The sequence below is a fragment of the Electrona antarctica genome (assembly GCF_951216825.1).
Source record: "Electrona antarctica genome assembly, chromosome: 14".
Lineage (NCBI taxonomy): Eukaryota > Metazoa > Chordata > Actinopteri > Myctophiformes > Myctophidae > Electrona > Electrona antarctica.
Window position 1 is genome coordinate 21,215,017 of NC_136795.1, and position 19,030 is coordinate 21,234,046.

Sequence of the window (19,030 nt, forward strand, 5' to 3'; positions counted from 1 at the left end):
GAAGAAACAGCAGTATAACACGAGATGTAACAGTAGTCAAGAGTCAAACCAAGATAGATAATACACTATCAAGTTAGAAATATATTGATAGATTTAGATTCTGACCGTAGACATATGCACTTGTTCAGATGATAATTTATCAAAGATCTCAATATGCAAATATTTTGTGAAAGCCATTAGGCAATCCACACATAATTCTCACACTATATTGATATCAAGGTGACAGTGTATACAGTATACTTCCCCACCACTGGGGGTCATGCAATGCTGTTGAGCATTTAGATCAAGCAGTAGACCTACAAGGTGGACAATAGTGTACAAAACTCTTTATTCTTTTAAATAGAAAACCATTCTGACGTATTTCATTATTACAAAGTGGTCAACTTGCTGGTTTGACATTTTGCTGTCTCTTGTTTCCTCTTCCATCCTGTGCAAACTGCTGCTGGTCTTGTGAACGATGTGTGAAGACTGAAGACTCCCTGTAAACCAGGGCAGTCAAGTCAAATAAAAGTATTATGGAAGACAAGAAAAAGAAAAGTACACTGCACTAAAGGCCAGACTAATCAGATTAACCATGTATGATATAAAATCTGAAATGTATTCACACCCATTAATCCTGCTTCCAATATCTACTTAGTTGCACGTGGGTGTCCGAAAGCAGCCTATCTCTGAGCTCGACACATCGAAGGTGTGCGACACGCACCTGCAACTCAAGTATAATTCAGGCTTTTAAGATTAATTTATATTCCATGGCATGATGTTGCTTGAAAATGAGTTATTAGAGGCATTCTTGGAAAAGTCTGATCAGCATCTACTATGTTGAGTTTCAGTGGACTGGCCTTTAATCACATGTTGAATAGACAAAGTTGTGCGAAATCTCAATGGAATGACTGCAAGTATTCCATTTTTTCCATTCCAAGTATTGTCAATATGCACTTTTAAACATCCTTAGCAGAATTAAGGCGACTAGAAAGGAGGATTTAATAACAGTTTATCGACAAGAAACCAAAATCTGTAGCAAATTCAATCACTTTGGTCTGCAACCTACCAAAAAACTAATATTTTAATAATTTCCACCTCTTGACTATGAAACAAACCATATTATACCAGTGAGCTCATTGAACAATATTGGTGTGCTGGGAGGGAGGGAGCAATGGTTGGAGTCTGGAGAAATAAGACATGAACCCTAGCCTATTCTGAGGGTGAACATTCGGTGAAAACAACCAATTATAAGCTCACAAGATGACACATTGTGTCATTGTCTTAGAGATCATATATTTGCGGTGTAGATCTGGTGTAGAGGGAAAAAGAAGCGGACAAAGTATAGGTCCATGTGGACCTCAGTCTGTTAAGCACAGGTGCATTTCAAAACAAATGAGAAAATCTTGGAAAAGTTCATTACGGGGGTATTCCACTGATATTCTAAATATTTGGACTACACCTGCTTTAGGTTTAAATGACATCACAAAATAAGTTTGCTACTTATATAGATCACTTTGATCAGAAAGGAACACTGGATGCAGTGGAACAGAGTCATGCTAATCAACCAGGAAACGTGGTAACAAAGCAGCACAGCGTGTCTGCAGGCAGTGGTGCGCAATGCTGAGGTCTTTACAACAGTGATTCGCAACCTTTTAAATTCCACATACCACCAGGTTGAATAATTATGCATTAGGCCACAGACCTCCATTTGATTAAAAACAAAAAAACACATCATAATCATCTCTGGGAACACAATCTACAAAGTAAAATTCTGTTTATTTAACTCAGAGTGTACAAATGGAACCAAATAGCGTCCATTTGACTTACTTGGCAACCCAGGACTAGCATTTCTGTAGTTCACATGCTACACACAGTATGAGACAAATTGATGAGTAGACACATTAAGCAGAATAGCAGACAGCGGGCTAGCAGCCTGCAAAGTTAAAGGGGCATTCCACTCATTTTCAACATTTTACTATGTCATTAATGTACCTTAGAGCTGTTGTGTGGAAATAATTAAAAAAGGTTACCCCATTCTGTGTTTCCTAGAACTAGAGGTCTGAAAAAAATCATTAACATGGTGACCACATCTTGATGTCATCAAGATGTGTTTCACCATGTTAATGATTTTTATCATAATTACAGTTCTAGGAAACACAGAATGGGGGGACTTTTTTTTATTAATTCCACACAACAGCTCTAAGGTATATTAATGACATAGTAAAATGTTGAAAATGGGTGGTTTTCCCCTTTAAGTCTGAGTTCTTTACCGTTTCACATCTGTGGAGCAAGTGGAAATGTCAAAAGGCATTGAACTTTATCACCCAATTCATTGTATATACACACAGGTATATTAAAAAAAAAATGAAATAACGAATCATCTGTGTAACAGGCTGTACTAATTAATTTGTTGTGTGGGCACTGGTATTCAGGCGGTACTACTGTGTTGGGTCCCCATGGGGCTTGTGTGTGCATGGCTGTGGCCATGCACACATGATGTGTTGCGTCTCCCGTTTGTGTTTAATTACTGCACCTTCGTGTTGCAATAGGCTGCAGCTGTTGATGCCGTGCTCATGCGGACGGACGAGCACACGCGGTCAAATGTCGAGCGGCTGGCACAGCTAAAAATAATAAGAAAAACGTTTGACATGAGGTTTTCACCCAACAGCGACAATGTGCAGAACCTGCTGCCTCCAGGGCTGGCCCAGATATCCTGGGGAAGGGAAGTCATTGTCTACAAGTTTCATAGCTTGCGCGCACTAGATTCACTAGATTCAATCAAGCCATAGATGCAATTTGACATTCTCACTCTGCTTTCCAGTTCTGTCAATTACAAAGTAAAAATCAGACTTCTTTCTCGACTAGGACATCGTCCTATAATTATCGACAAATAATTTGGTTCTATTCGTACACTCTCAGAGTTACAGTCCTGCAGGGGTCCGTTTGGACCCCTGGTGGTACCCAGAACCGACGTTGAGAAACAAATGCTTTGCACAATGTAAACGAGGTACGACTGAGGTTAGACACTCATCCAATCCCACCGTTGGTTTTGAGCATTTTGCTGGGGAAAGAATCTAGCACCAGAATAACTGAAAAATACAAGAGTGCAGTGATGATGATGTGTAACACAAGTCGGAGCACCCAGTGTGGAATTGGCAGAAAGAAAACACTGATCTTCCCCTTAACAAAATCTATACACCTTTGCTGCTTGCCTCTATAGAAGACAGCAATGTCAGTGCTCATGTATACTTCAAGCACAGTTAACTGCACAGTTACCGTATGTTGACCGATTTTGATTATCAAGCACAATGCAGTTGAGTTATGACCCTTTTAACTGACATTATGAAGTAAGAAACGTCACACATAATTGATCCAAGCTGTGTGTCCACATGATGCAAAACATAATCTCCGTCCGGCCAGACGGAGATGAAAATAAGAAAAACGAAAGAAATACTGCTCCCTGTGGTCACCGACATATTACATCTGACATTATCATAAATACGAAAAGTCGACTCTGGCAGGTGCACTCCATTTCTCCGAGACTTACAGGGGAAACGTGCTCTCTTTAGGTTGTCCGACCACCGCCAAGGCGATGACCGTTTCCACGCCAACCGTCAGTAAAGCATGGCAGACATTCTGAAGACAAGCCAGAGACCACCTTTGGCCTATAATATACGTAGCCGTGCTATAAAAATTGTTAGCGTGACAGATTTTGGCACACGGCACTGGCGCGCAACTACGTATAAAACAGGCCTCAGAGTGTCTTTTCCTCTTAGTCTTTCAACGCGACCTCCTCTGTGCCGCTATCTCTGCCCTCGTCGTTAGACAGAGAAGTGTGTGCGCTCAGATTGGGATCCGGCTCCGGCAAGGACTCGGCAGCCGTTTCCCATCCGTCGTCTTCGTCATCCTCCTCTTCGCCTCGGCGTGTCCGTGCGGCCTGCAGCTGGCTCCGGAGCTGGCGTATGTGCGCAATAGCCCGGTCGATGGTGGCCGTGTTGACCAGGTTGAAGTCGTACATGCTGACCAGGTGCAGCAGGAAGTTGCGGCAGAGGTCGTGCTGCGCGATGTGGGGGCCACAGCGCTCGGCGAACAGCAGGCACGCGTCGTTCATCTGGTTGTCCGCAATGAAGCTGGACAAAGGAGCGCATAAGAGAAACAATTTAGCAGAAGCGCTTTATCTAGTAAGCAAGGTAAACACATAAGACTGCATGGTCAATGGTCAAGTGCTACAGGCTAAGAAAGGAGTGTTACTAAATGGCATCGTGACGTGATGTCAGCTGTACATCTGTCATTTTAGAAACTGTGGTTAAACATACATTTTTCAATTGTTAATGATATTATCAAACAAAGATAAAAACAGAACAAAAATCTGACCAAAAGGAAACGCATGTATTTTGTTCAGTCTGACCAGAAGCATGGATTAAATCCCCCCCCCCCAAGCGCATGAAACCATGCGGAGCAGAGCATACACACCCGTGCTTCATGACGTGGAGGTTCCACAGCTTCATGATCTCCTTCTCGCCCTCGTTGACATCCATGAACTCCTCGATTTGCTACAGCCACAAACAGAGCATGTGAACGTTTCAAACTACTACTTCCGGTCTCCGTGTGTTCTCATCAGATCTACAGGTGTGTATTCTAGTACAGCGCTTCTCAATGGGTTCCCTGGACCCCACGGACCTCAGGGGTCCTTAAAGGCTCATTCATAGTCTGGATTTTCGGTGGTGGGGTGACCACCGCTCCAGTGGTGAGGTGACCACCGGAGCTGAAATAACGTTGAGCGGTGGTGAGTAAAAACAGAGAGAAGGGCTGGGGCGGTGGCTTGCTCTTCACTGCGGCTCGTGACATCATGTTGTAGTTCGGTGGTCACCTCACCACCAAAAATCCAGACTATGAATAACGCTTGAGGGTCCCCAGCGAAATTATATAATAGCATAAAAAATTGTTTAAACCACTGTAACCAAACTGAAAATGGCAACTTCACCATTTGAAAATAGCACATTCACAATGCGTGTGTGATTTTTCTTGCAACAAATTTGAAGAATTCTGGAATAACTTTTACCATTTAAAAGGTCTTGTACAGATAATGGTCTGTGGTCCTCGATATGGAAAATGTTGGGAGAACCAGTCAGATCTACAGGCGCATTAACCCATTTTGGGCGGGAACCCCTTTTGGTGATTTAAACATTGTTATAATTTAGCTATTGAAAAATAGCAGATCTACAAGATCATAGCGCAGCTTGTAGGTCTGCTATTTTTGAAAAATCGTGAAAATATTTATTTCAGAAAACTGGAGGATTTAGAAGATTTATTTATTTTGAGGTCAGTCCTAAATGGGTTAACTCACTGTGTCGGTTTTCTCCCTGAGCCAGTCGGGGTCTCTCTCGTCCTCGCTGTCCTGCTCCATCTCCTGGGGCCTGAGCGGCATGCAGCAGTCACTGTGGAAGTACAGACGGTTGTGGCCGCTGATGAGCGTCCTCTGCTGCTCCGCGTCCGCATCCTCCCACTCCAGGAACTCAGAAAGGCTGGGCTTGGTCCTCTTAGGCCTGGATGGATGGATGGCAAAACATGAAATAGCTTTATGCATTCATTATTGTAAAAATGCTGTGTTGTCTTCCTTGAGAGATAGGCTGGTGATCTGTAGCATCAGGAAAGCGTGATGGGGCCTTTGGTCAGATTTCACCACCAAAACAATGTGGACCACTTGGCCAGCGGGCGCCCCCTACTGGGAAACTCTAATCTGATACTGATGCTTAAACAAAGAAAAACACATCGGCCAAATTGTTATGTTGTTATTCATTCCCACTTGTTTGCCAGGGAAACAAATAAATCTTCATTATGAGAAATTAAACCATGTAGGTGTATGAAACAGATAAACATCGGCCACTGGCATCAGTAAATGTCATCTTATTTTGCCGATACACCGAAGGCAGAATAATTACATTAAATAATGAATGATCAAAATGACATGTGAACCTGCACACTAGGATATGTGTGACCGAAGTCCTCTTGACGGGGCCGTTCCTGCTGAAGGCGAAGCCCGGCTGGTTGTGGATGTCTTGGGGGTTTCCCACGTACGAGCCATCGTAACACTCGTTTATAGACACCTCAATCTTGGCTCCTTTCGGGTGGGGCTGCCGAGGGAAGAGATGGAAGGAGACGGGAAAGTAAAGTTAGGAACATTCAGAGGATGCATTCTTTCGAGGGATGGATCTGGGAGGGTCCGGGTCCCACTTTGAGGACCACTGCTCTAAATGGGCAATGGTTGTTATGTATTGATGATGTTGAAAGGCTCACCACATAGTTGAAGATGAAGCGGGAGTGGGACAGTTTGAGGTGTTTGAGCAGACTGTAGAGCTTCCTGCAGTTCAGCGTGCACCAGGGACAGTGCACGTCGTCTCTGGCCTCCGTCTGCTGCCGCGTGTTGTGGTTGTACTGGAACTGCACAGCGCACACAGTGACACACACGTTATTGTTTTGTAGAGAACTTTCACCTTTTTACACTTGGTTAAAGACAATGTATTGGACTGTAAATATAATAGCAATACAGTGCGTGCGTGCAATCAAAGAACCTAGGCTAGCATCAGTCTGACAATATATACAATATACTATCAAGAATACTAATCTGTACATGAAAATATAAGATACCAGGTAAACAATGAACTTTGAGTCTGTCGAAATACCACGCCATCTAGAGTTCACACAATGCAATTAGCCCTACGGTATTTTCATATGTTAGGCTTAAGTGAGCACGAGGTTAAAAGAACAAACGTATAATAGCAGAAGCCCAAAAGTAAACATAGGCTGTACCAGAACGCAGAAGGTCAGTGCTTCTAGGAAGAACCATGTTTGTACAGAGAACAAAATGCTGATGTCAACTAATGAGCTCCATCGCCTGCAGTGGCAGGTCAAAACAATAATACTGCTGACGTTGAGCTGAAATAAAAGATAAGTGGTGATTAATGGTGGAGGAGAGGTCACATGAGCACGTTCACCTGGTAGAAAATGCGTAGTTTCTGTCGAGGTACAACGGGGGAGTGTTCTCTTCTGCTCTGTATGTCAGCGCCTATAGACTCTTTCATGGCTACACACACACACACACACACACACACACACACACACACACACACACACAGTTGTAAATTATATTATATTATTATTATTATAAGACTCAGCACTGAAGTACATTAGCCTGAAGTGGCACTAGCTGCAAAGACTGACCTAGTGTGTGCGTGGCTCTGAGCGAGCTGCCTCTGGTTTCTTGGTTGGCAGTAGCAGAGCTGGTGTCAGAGTTGCGGGTGGCCAGGGGCTTGGCCACGGGCGCTGTGGAGTGGTCAGAGCCGTCGCCGGTCCAGCGCAGGATGAATTGAAGCTTGGGGCCCTGGGAGAAGCTCTCAAAAGGTGGCAGACGCTACGCAAAAGAGGTGCCATGTTTTTAGTAACTTCCCCATCCATACACACAAGTGAAGACAACTTATAACCAGAGACACACACACATGACACAGGACCTGATAATAATTGAATTTCTGCAAGGACCCTGTGCAAAGAAGTATAGGTTGTGACAGTGTTTTGTCTTTACAGTCCACACAGGCAAAAGACAACCGTGCTTTAAAAGTAAATCAATCCAAAACGTAGACTGAAAAACTAAATTAAGCACTCGCAACATTAAATAATGAAACACACCTTTCCATCAAGAATAGTCTCCCAGGTAGCTCTCTTTTTGCTGACAGGACACTCCTCCATCTCCTGCATGGACACCTCATACTCCCCATCTAATAGCTGTAGACGTCTACACACACACACACACACACACACACACACAGGCGCGCGCCCACACACTTTTAGTTCAGGTAACAACAAAATATCATTCCTCTGACAATGCAGATGTGATGCTTTGTGAGCTCAGCTTGTAGATCTGCTTTGTTTTTTGTTAGTTTTTTTGACAATGCGTTGTTACCTGTTCTTATCGAACACAGTCATCTGGGCCACAAACATGGTTTCTTCCTCCTCGCTGAGCACAGAGCTCCTCCTTTTCCTGTTTGCTGCTTCCTCTGCAACGTCTGAGACACAGATACGAGATCAACACAAAGAGAAGAGAAAAGTCAAACACACAGCTTCTCTCACGTTGGCTTAGGTTATCTGTGCTCACACCGATCCATTATGTCGTTGTCCTACTACCTCTCTCTGCGCAACATCTACCGCTCATCTAGAGGGAATGCCTACTTGCCCTGGGGAGCTACTGGGCTTTGTGACATTTCAGGCAGATCTAATTGTTAGCCAGTAGGTGTCCTACCAACACCAGGGTCTAAGTGTCTCAGTGGAAGAGAAACATCCAACCACTGCATATGTAGTACTTGTATTGTATCGTTTAGACAAAATCTGCCAATATGGTCACATGCAGCCATCTCAGGCAGTCAAGTCAAGTGAGAACGCAACAGGACTTTGCCGTTTTCTCTACAGACCATTGTTGTCTAAACGTGGCCTCAATATGGTCCAATAAAACTGTTATCATACCACTTTTCAGTCATATGGGAGTCAGCTCTACCTCTGGTGTGGTGCGTGTCTCCGTTGGCATGGCCGTTCGGCTGTGGGCGGGTGTGGCCTCCTTGGGCACTGGGTCTGGACACTCTGAAGAGCAGCGAGTAGGACTTGACCGTGTGAGAGTTGCTGGGCTCAAACTCGCTGCTGGACACCAGCAGGGTAGGGAAGGACCCCGGTTTGGCCGGGCTGCCTGCACTGGTGCTGCTCACTGGGTTCAGTGGGACCTGCTTCTTCCCCGTGGGAACCTGCTTCACCGGGCAGCTCACATCCTGCGGTTAGGAGAGTAACCGCAGGGGATGAAGGGTTTAACCATTTATAGCCAATATAAAAGTTCACCATGCATTGCCCACATCTACTTACTGCATTTTGCCGAATAATCTCCTACCATGACATGCACAGAAATGGGACCCCGGGTTTCATGTGGTTACATAATTATAACATTCATGGACTATTGACAGTTGCTTTGATTTGGAGTGGTAGCAATGGGTTTCTTTTGGTTTTTAGTTGTGATAGATTATAGTGTCCTTCCTCTAGAGAGAACAGAGATGCCTCACAACAGAGATGCCTCACACCAGAGATGCGGATTGCGGTTTTAGCCGCGGGTATCGGAGTTGAGGGTGGATTTGGGTCAATTCAATATATTATTAATTAATATTGGATAAACCACGGGTGAAATAATGCGGGAAATAAATTAATGACATCTATCTATAGGCCTATTATAGCTTTTAAAACGCACAAAATCACAGCGTGCGTGCATTAGTATTTACATATTTTTCCATCAGGCACAAATTAGCCACCTACTACACGTTTGCCGGCAAGGGAAACAACACGGTGGACTACAGGCAGGCAGCTATAGTGAGAGAGAAACTTAAAAAAAAAAAAAAAAAAAAAAAAAAAAGGAGGAATAAAAGTTTGGCGTGGGACATGGAGTGATTTAGGTTCTGTGTGATCAAGCTCCGCCATTACATGTTTTGGGAGGAGGAGACGGTCTTCTGCAAGCCAAATAGAATGGGACTGAATGGTGGCCTACTGGCGGGGGATGAGTTAATATCCTCTGACTACAATAGGTGTGCAAAAATACATTTTGTGTTCTTCTAACAAAGGTTTGTAGCCAGAACTAATCACTAAACATAATTTTACCTGCTGACATTACCTGTGAGCCTTCATTATTTAGTTTCCACTTTGAGGTATTAGTTTTTCTGTGGTTTCAAATGGTGATTACAATGTTTACGCATGCACACCTTTCTCTTCTTGTGGCAGACTTTGATGAGCAGCACTTCAAGAGATACAGAGTTCTGTTCATTCTCACAGTCTTGGGATGGTTTGTCTGAAAGGGTAACACAAAAGCAAGGAAAACTAATGAGTCACACTTTCTCTGATGTGTTCTATGATGTTCAGTGAAAATACAGTCATTCAGGAGCAAAGCAAAGACAGACAGCTCCATCCCAGGAGAACTTACCAACTTTGTGGAAAAAGCCAGTGAAGGTGAGCTGCAGATGAGAGGCCAAACTGTGGAGACAATAACAACACTTTTTGAACATTCCTTTTACCTCCTTATATAGTCGCTGTCCGGTGGAAACATTGAAAACAGACAATGTTTGTCAAAAACATCCAAAAACGTTACTTGTCAGGAAATGGGAGGAAAGGTAGTTCCAATCCAATGTAGTTATTTAGTCACAAGCTCTTGTTAATATTTGTCATTGGTTAAATATTTATGGAATTCACAAACAACCTGGCATTCCTATGTTGGGCATGACATTTGATTATAGGCGACAGTTTTCAAAACTTAAAAGGGCCAATAAAAGCAAATATAGGAGATCAACTTCACAACTCCCCTCTCCCCCTCTCTCTCTCGCTCTCTGTAATTAGCAGGCAACAGTGCAACACTATCTCTCTCTCTCTCTCTCTCTCTCTCTCTGGCACAACAGCGCCTCTTTTGCCCCTACTGGTACTCAGTCACATAGGTGAAGATGGTACTCGTAGTCATAGTCACATAGGTGAAGATGGTACTCGTAGTCATAGTCACATAGGTGAAGATGGTACTCATAGTCACATAGGTGAAGACGGACATTGCTGTTCCTTGGAGTGGTTGCACCACTCAAAAACTAATAATAATAATATTGACAGCAGCCTCAAGTCTTAAACTGTTGCAAAACAGTCAGCACTGTGTGTAGAATGTGTGTAGACCGTACTGTCATTTTCTAAATGCCTTTTGAGATGCCCTGCATAAGAAAGGTATTCAGAAACCCAGACCACAATTTAGTAGTTATGTAGGCAGAATTACTGGATGTTCATGAAAGTTGGGCTACTAGTACTTAATGTAAATATTACATTTCATCTCTGAAAGTTCAAAGAATCTACAACCAGACTAAGTGGACAATTTAGATGTAAAAAATAATAAGAGTGGAAGAGATGAAGTTAGGTTTTTAAATTAGGTGGAATTGCTTACCTGTGTGTTTCTTGTTCACCCCTCATCTTCTCCACTTTGAACAGCAGGTCATCTACCCTGGAGGTCTTCCTGAAGCCACAGAAACACAGCTGGGTCAGGGACTTGAGAACAGACTAGCGGAGCAGAACACAAAAGTAGCAGTTCTGCCTCCATCTTTATTTCAAGTGGTGAAATGATTTAAAAGAGCCATTTCATCCCAACTGTAACTTGTTGCACTGCAACTGATTTTCCATACCTTAACGGACCGGGTCGCACAGGACTTTATACTAGCTAGGTCTGCTAGCATTTGTCTCGTGTACAGCAAATCTCTAGAATTAAAGTGAATAAATTGAGGTACCGTACTTTTTTTTTCTTTCCCCACAGACACCTTAGTTATGATTATGATATGTAGGAAATATCACAATGGCAGTCCCCAACTGCCTTATTCAGGGGTGAACATCCTCAGCCAGTTGTCCTACAGTAAAATCCATCACCTGCAAACATGTTTTCTTTTTCCCACGGCCCTTTGAAAAACTATGGTATTGTGAAACTGACAGTGGGAGACACACCCTACTTTCATCTATGGAAGTGCAGTCAACTCCCTGCACTGATAATTCACAGCCTGCACTAGTGGTGCCATGGATACTGGATATAATACAAAGAGCAAATTTTACATTTTCTGTCCCATTTATAATATGGGAAATAGTATATTTACAAGTGTTGTGAGCTTGTAGACGCGCTATTTCTGCTCTTTCGGTAATGTTTACAAAATATGTATCTATGATGAGTTGACATGCCCAAACTAGGGACACCAGGGTTATACCTTTTTTATGGAATAAAGTCTTATAGGGGCCTAAATATTGTCCATATCGACTGCTCCTAGATTTTGTATTAACAACTTCAATTCAAGAAGTTCAATTCAAGAAGTTCAAGTACATTGTCACATCACAACTTTACAAAGATAGTGGGTGAAATTAGTTTCTTACACACTCCTAGTTTTGCAGTTTCATAAATAGTGGAAAGAGTAGAGCATGAAATAAAGGGGAAAAAAGCCAGATAAGACAATGTCAAATACACACAGAAAATAAAAGCGCTGAATATAGCTCACTTGTGCAAAAATAAAACACAGCAGCAGATACAGTCAGCCGAGTCACCATCTCTTGGGCAAGTGAGAAACAATATTAACCCTATTTAATGATACATCTTGGTTTGTCCTTTCTTTCACATCTTAATGCAACAACATCAATGTATAATTCACTGTTATTAAGAGTTTAACGTAATTTAATACCAGCTATGATGTTATGTTTATGTTCCTCGGGTATTCCTAAAGTGCTCTGTGACGAATCGCAGCTCTAGATGTTTGTGCCATCATTTGCCATGTCTCCACAGACACCCAGCCTTCCATGTATCATGGTCTATTCTTGCACTAAATTAAACTGCATCTCGATTTAAAATCATCAGATGTAAAATTTCCTAGACATAATAATCCCGCCATGAGGACTGATAAAAAGGTTGAAAAGTGCTGAAAAGGTTGACATTAACAACAAGACCATACAAGGCATTTGAAAACAGAAAAAAAAACATAATCTTTGTGTAGTGTACTTGAATCTGTGTAGACTATTGCACTAAATTAAACTGCACTGAGCAAGGTCTTTGTGCTGTAGACAAAAATAACTTGAACAAGTCATGGAGGCCCCCATGGATTGATTACTTCCTTTTCCGTGTTTGACACAGAAACAGAGCAGCTATGAATGGAAAACTGTGATATGTATACGATGATAAGTCTGCCTGAAGTTCAATAGATATATAACACTACTAACCAAAGTTTGCTCTCCATTTCACCCTCCCTTTCTAAAGCATTTTTTAAAACTATCTATTGATGTGAAAAATAATGTCAATTTAATTGCCAGACACATTTTGTCGCATTCCTAGGCCAATAATTTGATGACACTGACCGATGACCCGGTCATCAAATTATTGGCTCAAGAATGCAACACAAACAAAACAAAACTCCACGAATTCAAGGTTTCATGGGGCGTGTAATTTTTTGGGTGAACTACTCCTTTAAGCTACCCATCTCTTCATTTGACATAGCACAATTATCAGCTGGATCAGTATTCAGTTCGAAGTGGCTACGTTTATCTTGCTTTAATTTGGCTGCTGCAATCTGTTACTTAGGTGTCGTATCTTTTGAGACTAGAGCCAGGCAGGGACCCTGGGGAAAGTACCGCAGTAGAGAGGGAAAGCTGGTTTAATGGTAACGCATTGGGTGGTTATTGTAACTATTTGTTATTGGTAAAGGGCATGCATCATGCAGCTTTGAGGCCAAGCACCTATTTTCCCTCTGTACCCAATCTCTTCTGCAAAAAATAGCCAATCTACAAACTCACCGTGTCATGCTGTAATGCGTTTTTTGAGCTTGTACAGTAGTTCAAGATCAGCAATTTTTGGATTTTTGCAGAATAGGGCCGCTAGGGCTCATGTGGTTCAAATGGAAATCCTGACAAACATCTAAACATTTAAGGTTTCCATTTGCACTGGCTTTCTGCACCGGTACGATGAAAGCACATTTCTATTATGATCCATTGACTTTTTACCTTCATTAGGGGTTTGTTGTATTACAAGCTCAAAACATGCCATGTTGTAACAATTGTTGTGCCATTATGGCTATGGATGTCAAAAATGGTTTTGCAACCGATTAGCCATCATCATTCAGTTAATTAAATAAATAAGATATATGCAAGTCATGTCGACTTAGATGTCCTTACTCAGTTTCTAAACTCAAATACAGTAGTCAGAACTGCAGCCTCACTCCCAATCTTCCACCGTAGTCTGAAAACCCACCTCTTCAGACTCCACCATGGCCCGTAGCACTTGCCCTAGCCTAGCCCCTTAGATAGCACATTATGTAGACTTAGATAGTATTTTAAACAGACTTATAGCTTGTTATGTAGACAGCTGTAGAATTGCACTTTATGTAGTCATAGCACTTTATAGTACACATGTATAATACTAGAATTTCGCGGGCCTTCGGCCCGCTCATCCCAGAGTTGCGTTGGCCCGCGTTGCGATACAGAAGTCCACAGATACAGAAGTGCACAGTGACACGCGTTGTATGCAGCTGTTTTGTGTTGCAGCGCGCGTGTAGTGTTGTTGTTGTTATCCATATATGCGCCTCGGTTCGTCCCGTTTGTTCCACGCCAGGTGTCGACGCAGTCGTTGGCGCAAATTTCTTATTATTTTAACTGTGTATGTAATCGCGGCTAGTAGCACACATTTTTTTTTAGGAGCACGATGAAAAGTTATCAAATAATGTGTTTGAGGGCCCTCCTATATACAGCTTTAGTCCCCACACGTCTCAATATTTGCCATTGACAAAGAACAGAGAAATGAGGTTGAAATGCCGCTAAATATGACGTAAATTAAAATGTATTATATATTTTTTTTATAAAAAAACCTGGCAACCCGCACCCCGCGGTCATTTTCCGCTAACCGGAGCGGTGCTCCCTAGCCTGCTGGAGGGGTTCACATCATCCCATGCACCCTCGAGAGGAAAAAGAAGGGAAATAAATGCAGCCTTGAGCCTAGCTACCAATGTGGTGTTGTGGAGCTTGATCACCTCCTCCTCCTCCTTTTCTCCTCAAATTGCCAATCCCAATAAATGCAAAAGTTGCCTAGTGTGAATACTTCCACAGCCTAATTACTAAAGGATAAACTATCAGTCTTCTCCGAAATCGGTCAATGTTTGTCAACTCAGCACGTGTTGACAACGCATAGTAAACAGAAGCCGTGTGTGTCACACCAAAAGTGGTGACCTATAGAATCCTGTACATAGAAGCATCACGCAATCATCTCCCTCCCTGTGTGGGTCACGTGGTGGGCTTTGAGCAAATGGGAGAGGGAATGTAGTGTTGCCAGGTCCGCGTATTGTAAGCGAGTGGTAGTGTGTGTAAGTAGCGTGTTGAATGGCATTTTTTCTGTGCTTGTTTTCATAGACGTGGCAACAAATTAGGCGGGGGTGTCGGTGCTTGTGGCGTGTTTGTGTTTATTATTTATATTGATATTGTTTGCGAGTGTGGACGGGAGCCGGCTTTAGTGGCAGTGCGATGACAATTTTTACGCGGGTGGTGTTGAGTGTGGCCGAGCGGCGCGACATTAGGAGATAGGGAACGAACGACGCGGAGGGTAAGTGTGTGACGTGTTAGTGTGTTGTTGCAGTGTGTGTTGCAGCGTGTTGCAGCGTGTCAGTGACGTAGTAGCTGGTGACTTTCTTTTCGTGGTTTGGGCACAGCTTTTGGGCACACCTTTTCAAATGTATAATAGATATTATATAGTATAGTATGTATAGTTTACATAGATACTCCACTGTTACGTTCTTAGTTTACGCATGATTCATGATAACTACTTTTTATATATGTGATGTATGCCATGCTTTTTGTTATTGCTTAATGTAAATCGCTCTGGATTAAGAGCGTCTGCTAAATGCCTAAATTGTAAATAGTTCACTCAGTGTATATCAAAACATAACATTCCCAAAAACATCAGGATGAATTAACAGACATCCCTAGTTTTAGCAACTAAAGATTCTCATTCGAGCAGTATTCATTATTCAACCATAACCTGCAACACACAGAATAAACACACTGAACCACAGCCTACATAGACACAGACAAGCTTCATTAGAACATCCTATCCTTAAACAAAACAACTGAAACATCCTATGACTCTACCAGACTAGGTCACAAACATCGCAGCACATGCTGAGCAATAAGAAACAGCATGTGTATCGTATCGGTGTTCACTGAAGTACTGCGCAGCCTCTGTATGCAAAGCAGTCTAACCGCCATGTCACCAATCTCACTTTTACTCAATGAACAAGCCTGGCCCTGTGTCAGTTAGCCGTTTTCCCTGAGATAACATTTAGCTTGTGTTCTTATTATGCTTGTTCTACTGCCGATATGCAATAGGGCTCATTCCTTCAAATCCAGTACCAACCTGGGTGCGAAATGTCAAACGGAATCAAACACATAAGGATGGAACAGTTAAACGGTTAACCGTATAACCTGAGTGTGTCACTAACCGTTTAGGACTTAACTGAAATTAAGTCATCTATATCTATCCATCAATAGCCTATAAATATAATGTTTAATATAATCAACTTAATATTTACTTAATATAATCAATAATATTGTTCCTCATACACCCTTTTACAATATCTAATAAAGAAGAAAACAACCTTACAGAATTAGATATAGGCCTAATGTATGTTACAAATACATGTTTTAGACTCCATTCGAACAGCCCAAACATAGGACTGCAACTTTATTGATATGATTCCATGGTTAATCACATGGTTAACCGCCCACAGTTCAAAGGTTAAACATTTACCAATTTCTACAAACACACATGGGGAAAGGAAAGAAGTGTACATGTTTTTGACAAGTTTAAGCAATAAAGGCCATAAGCCTAAATATCAATCTGAATTATGATTACAATCCTGAGACACTAAAGCATGTCAAGAGAGAAAGAATAAAGATGTCATGTTTCCCCTTGATTCAAGAGACAGCTTAACCCACTGACCAGGTATAAAAACAAAAGGCTTTGCTAAATTAGACATTGAACTGTATCTGAATAGCAGCAACCTCCAAACCATCACAAATAAGCAGTATAAAACAATTAGCTTCAATGGGTTCTTACCTATTGGCATTCGTTCTTGAGTTTCTGTGGGACATGTAGGTGAGTGTCCTGTGCAAAAATATAGGCTGAAAAGTAATAGACATAAGAACATGTTTACAACTCTGTTACAACTCATTGGCAGGTGCAAGAGTTACCACGAGTTGGAAGGAAAAACATTACTCACTGCTATCAAGTTCCTGGTGCGAAGGAATCTGTATATTTGAGTTGGTTCTGTAAAAAGATAATGGGGTTACATCATGTGACACTTTACTTTAAATTATAGGTGCATTTATAGTATATATTTGTATATGTTAAAGCGATGTGCTATTTGTCTGACATGCAGTTTTAATTGATAAAATCACCCAACTTGTTTATTGATGAAAGTATGCATGTTTGTGTTTGAACAAGAAGTAAATATAAATTACAAAACTCTTCCCGCTTTACAAATCGGTAAGCTAATGCTCCAGACATCCTAAATGCAACAGAGTTCACCTGATTAACAATGAACTCTGAAGAACACAGGCAGCATTGGAATACTGTCAAACAGACAAAGTAGCCAAGAGCTGAAATAACAAGCTGCTACATGTATATGGTGGTATTATTATTATTAATAATAATTATGTCATGGCTGGGTTCTGTCTGAAAAGAATGCAACTATGGCACACCAACTTGGTGACGAGAACAGAGCTCGTAGGAAATTACCCTCGTAGGATCATCATCTGCTCTTGTCGGCAAGCGACACCTAAAAAATACACCCACCAAGCCCCTTACTTACTCTCGAAGGCCTGCAGGAACAGCTCGTGGTCGGCTTGGACCACTTCCATGTTGGGCTGCTGCTTTCTGCCGGCTGCCATCGCAGCGGAGGAGTGGTACTGGACCACCGCGCCGTTTGCTGCTGCTCTCCCTCCTCCAGAACCTCCCGACCCAGCCATACTACAGCCCACCACCGGGCCCCCCGAACCGACGTGGTTTCCATTGTGCTTATGCGGAGCCATTTCCTACCACCCCCCAAAAAACCTAAACAAATGACACAAACACAAGCCCAAGAAAGTCTTCTTGTCCCACCGTGACCACCACCACGAGTGGGGTAAAGGAAAAAAAAGGGGTTCTTTCTTTCTTTGTCAACACAGCACAACAAAACAGGGGGGTTTGCCTGGTCAGACCCTCATGAGGGCAGACGGCGCAGATACGTCTTCATTTCTGACGGCTTTTATGAATGAATAATGAATAAGTGAGGTTTGCGAGTAGTTTTCACAGTAAACACGCCCTGGGAAATGAATGGCTCCAAAAGGCAGCAGCTGCTGCTAACACCGCGGCTAGCTCTGTAGCTCAGCTACACTTCCTTAGCTATAGAGGCTAGCAGCAACAACCCATCCTCCCGGCTTTATCGATTATACATAATAATGTCCAACACTCCCCGTCTGAACTCCCAAAAAACTAACAAACAACAACATGCAATATGTCCGGTGAAGGCTTCACGCGAGGAAACATGACATGGTGTTGTCGCCGGGTGTTTTGTTTGGCCGTAAATTTCGCGCAAACACACACTGAACGTCACGCTTAAGTAGTTGTACTGTTGTTGCAGCGGCGGGCGGCAGCGCTGCTGCAGCCGCTTCTCATGGGAGAAATGAATCTTGATTCTTCTGTTAGAAGAACCCGCCTTCGAACGGCGTCAGCCAATTGAAGTGCTTGTTTGGAAATGTGAAGCCTCTCATTGGCGCAGATTTTCGCCGGTCTTGTACAAGTTGTCTGTGAATGTTAAAGGGATAGTTCAGATTTTTTGAACTTAAGTTGTATGAAATACTTGCCATTAATATAGTGGTTGCAACTGTATTAATTGATTGCCCGAGTCCTGTGGTGGGAGTTCTGCTCTGGTTTTGGTGAAATATCAAGTAGTTCCGGTCATTTTGTGGGGGGCACTGGGGGCCACGCAGTAAAAGTAAATGAATCCACAAAACTAACGTAATTTGTATTGTTGACCTATTTCTAAAATATTAGTGCAACTTCCGTTCTTTTTTTACCCCTCTATCACACAGAACTATGTTTTTTGTGTCCATATCACTACGCCCAAAAAATAGTTCCATGTGATAGAGGGGTCAAAGTTGAACGAAAGTCGCGCTAATATTTTAGAAATAGGTCAACAATACAAATTACGTTCGTTTTGTGGATTCATTTACTTTTACTGCGTGGCCCCAGTGCCCCCCACAAAATGACCGGAACTACTTAATATTGACCAAAACCAGAGCAGAACTCCCACCATGGGACTCGGGCAATCAATTAATACAGTTGCAACCACTATATTAATGGCAAGTATTTCATACAACTTAAGTTAAAAAAATCTGAACTATCCCTTTAAACTCAAAATAATAAGTAACATGGGAGTGATTTGTTTTATTCCTGAAT

General features: G+C 42.3%; 1 protein-coding gene across 1 annotated transcript; it reads right to left on the reverse strand.

The window, feature by feature from the left end:
* Nucleotides 1-309: 309 nt before the first annotated feature.
* Nucleotides 310-18,237, reverse strand: LOC306937384 (polycomb protein suz12-B-like). Its single transcript, XM_079521101.1, has 16 exons — nucleotides 17,403-18,237; nucleotides 16,812-16,858; nucleotides 16,649-16,713; nucleotides 10,973-11,041; nucleotides 9,983-10,032; nucleotides 9,765-9,850; nucleotides 8,528-8,792; nucleotides 7,940-8,042; nucleotides 7,666-7,771; nucleotides 7,204-7,393; nucleotides 6,978-7,066; nucleotides 6,280-6,423; nucleotides 5,959-6,116; nucleotides 5,330-5,528; nucleotides 4,456-4,535; nucleotides 310-4,112 (listed from the first exon to the last, which is right to left on the reverse strand). The coding sequence occupies exons 1-16, from the start codon at nucleotides 17,620-17,622 to the stop codon at nucleotides 3,755-3,757; spliced, it is 2,229 nt and encodes a 742-aa protein (XP_079377227.1). The 5' UTR covers nucleotides 17,623-18,237; the 3' UTR covers nucleotides 310-3,754.
* Nucleotides 18,238-19,030: the final 793 nt, after the last annotated feature.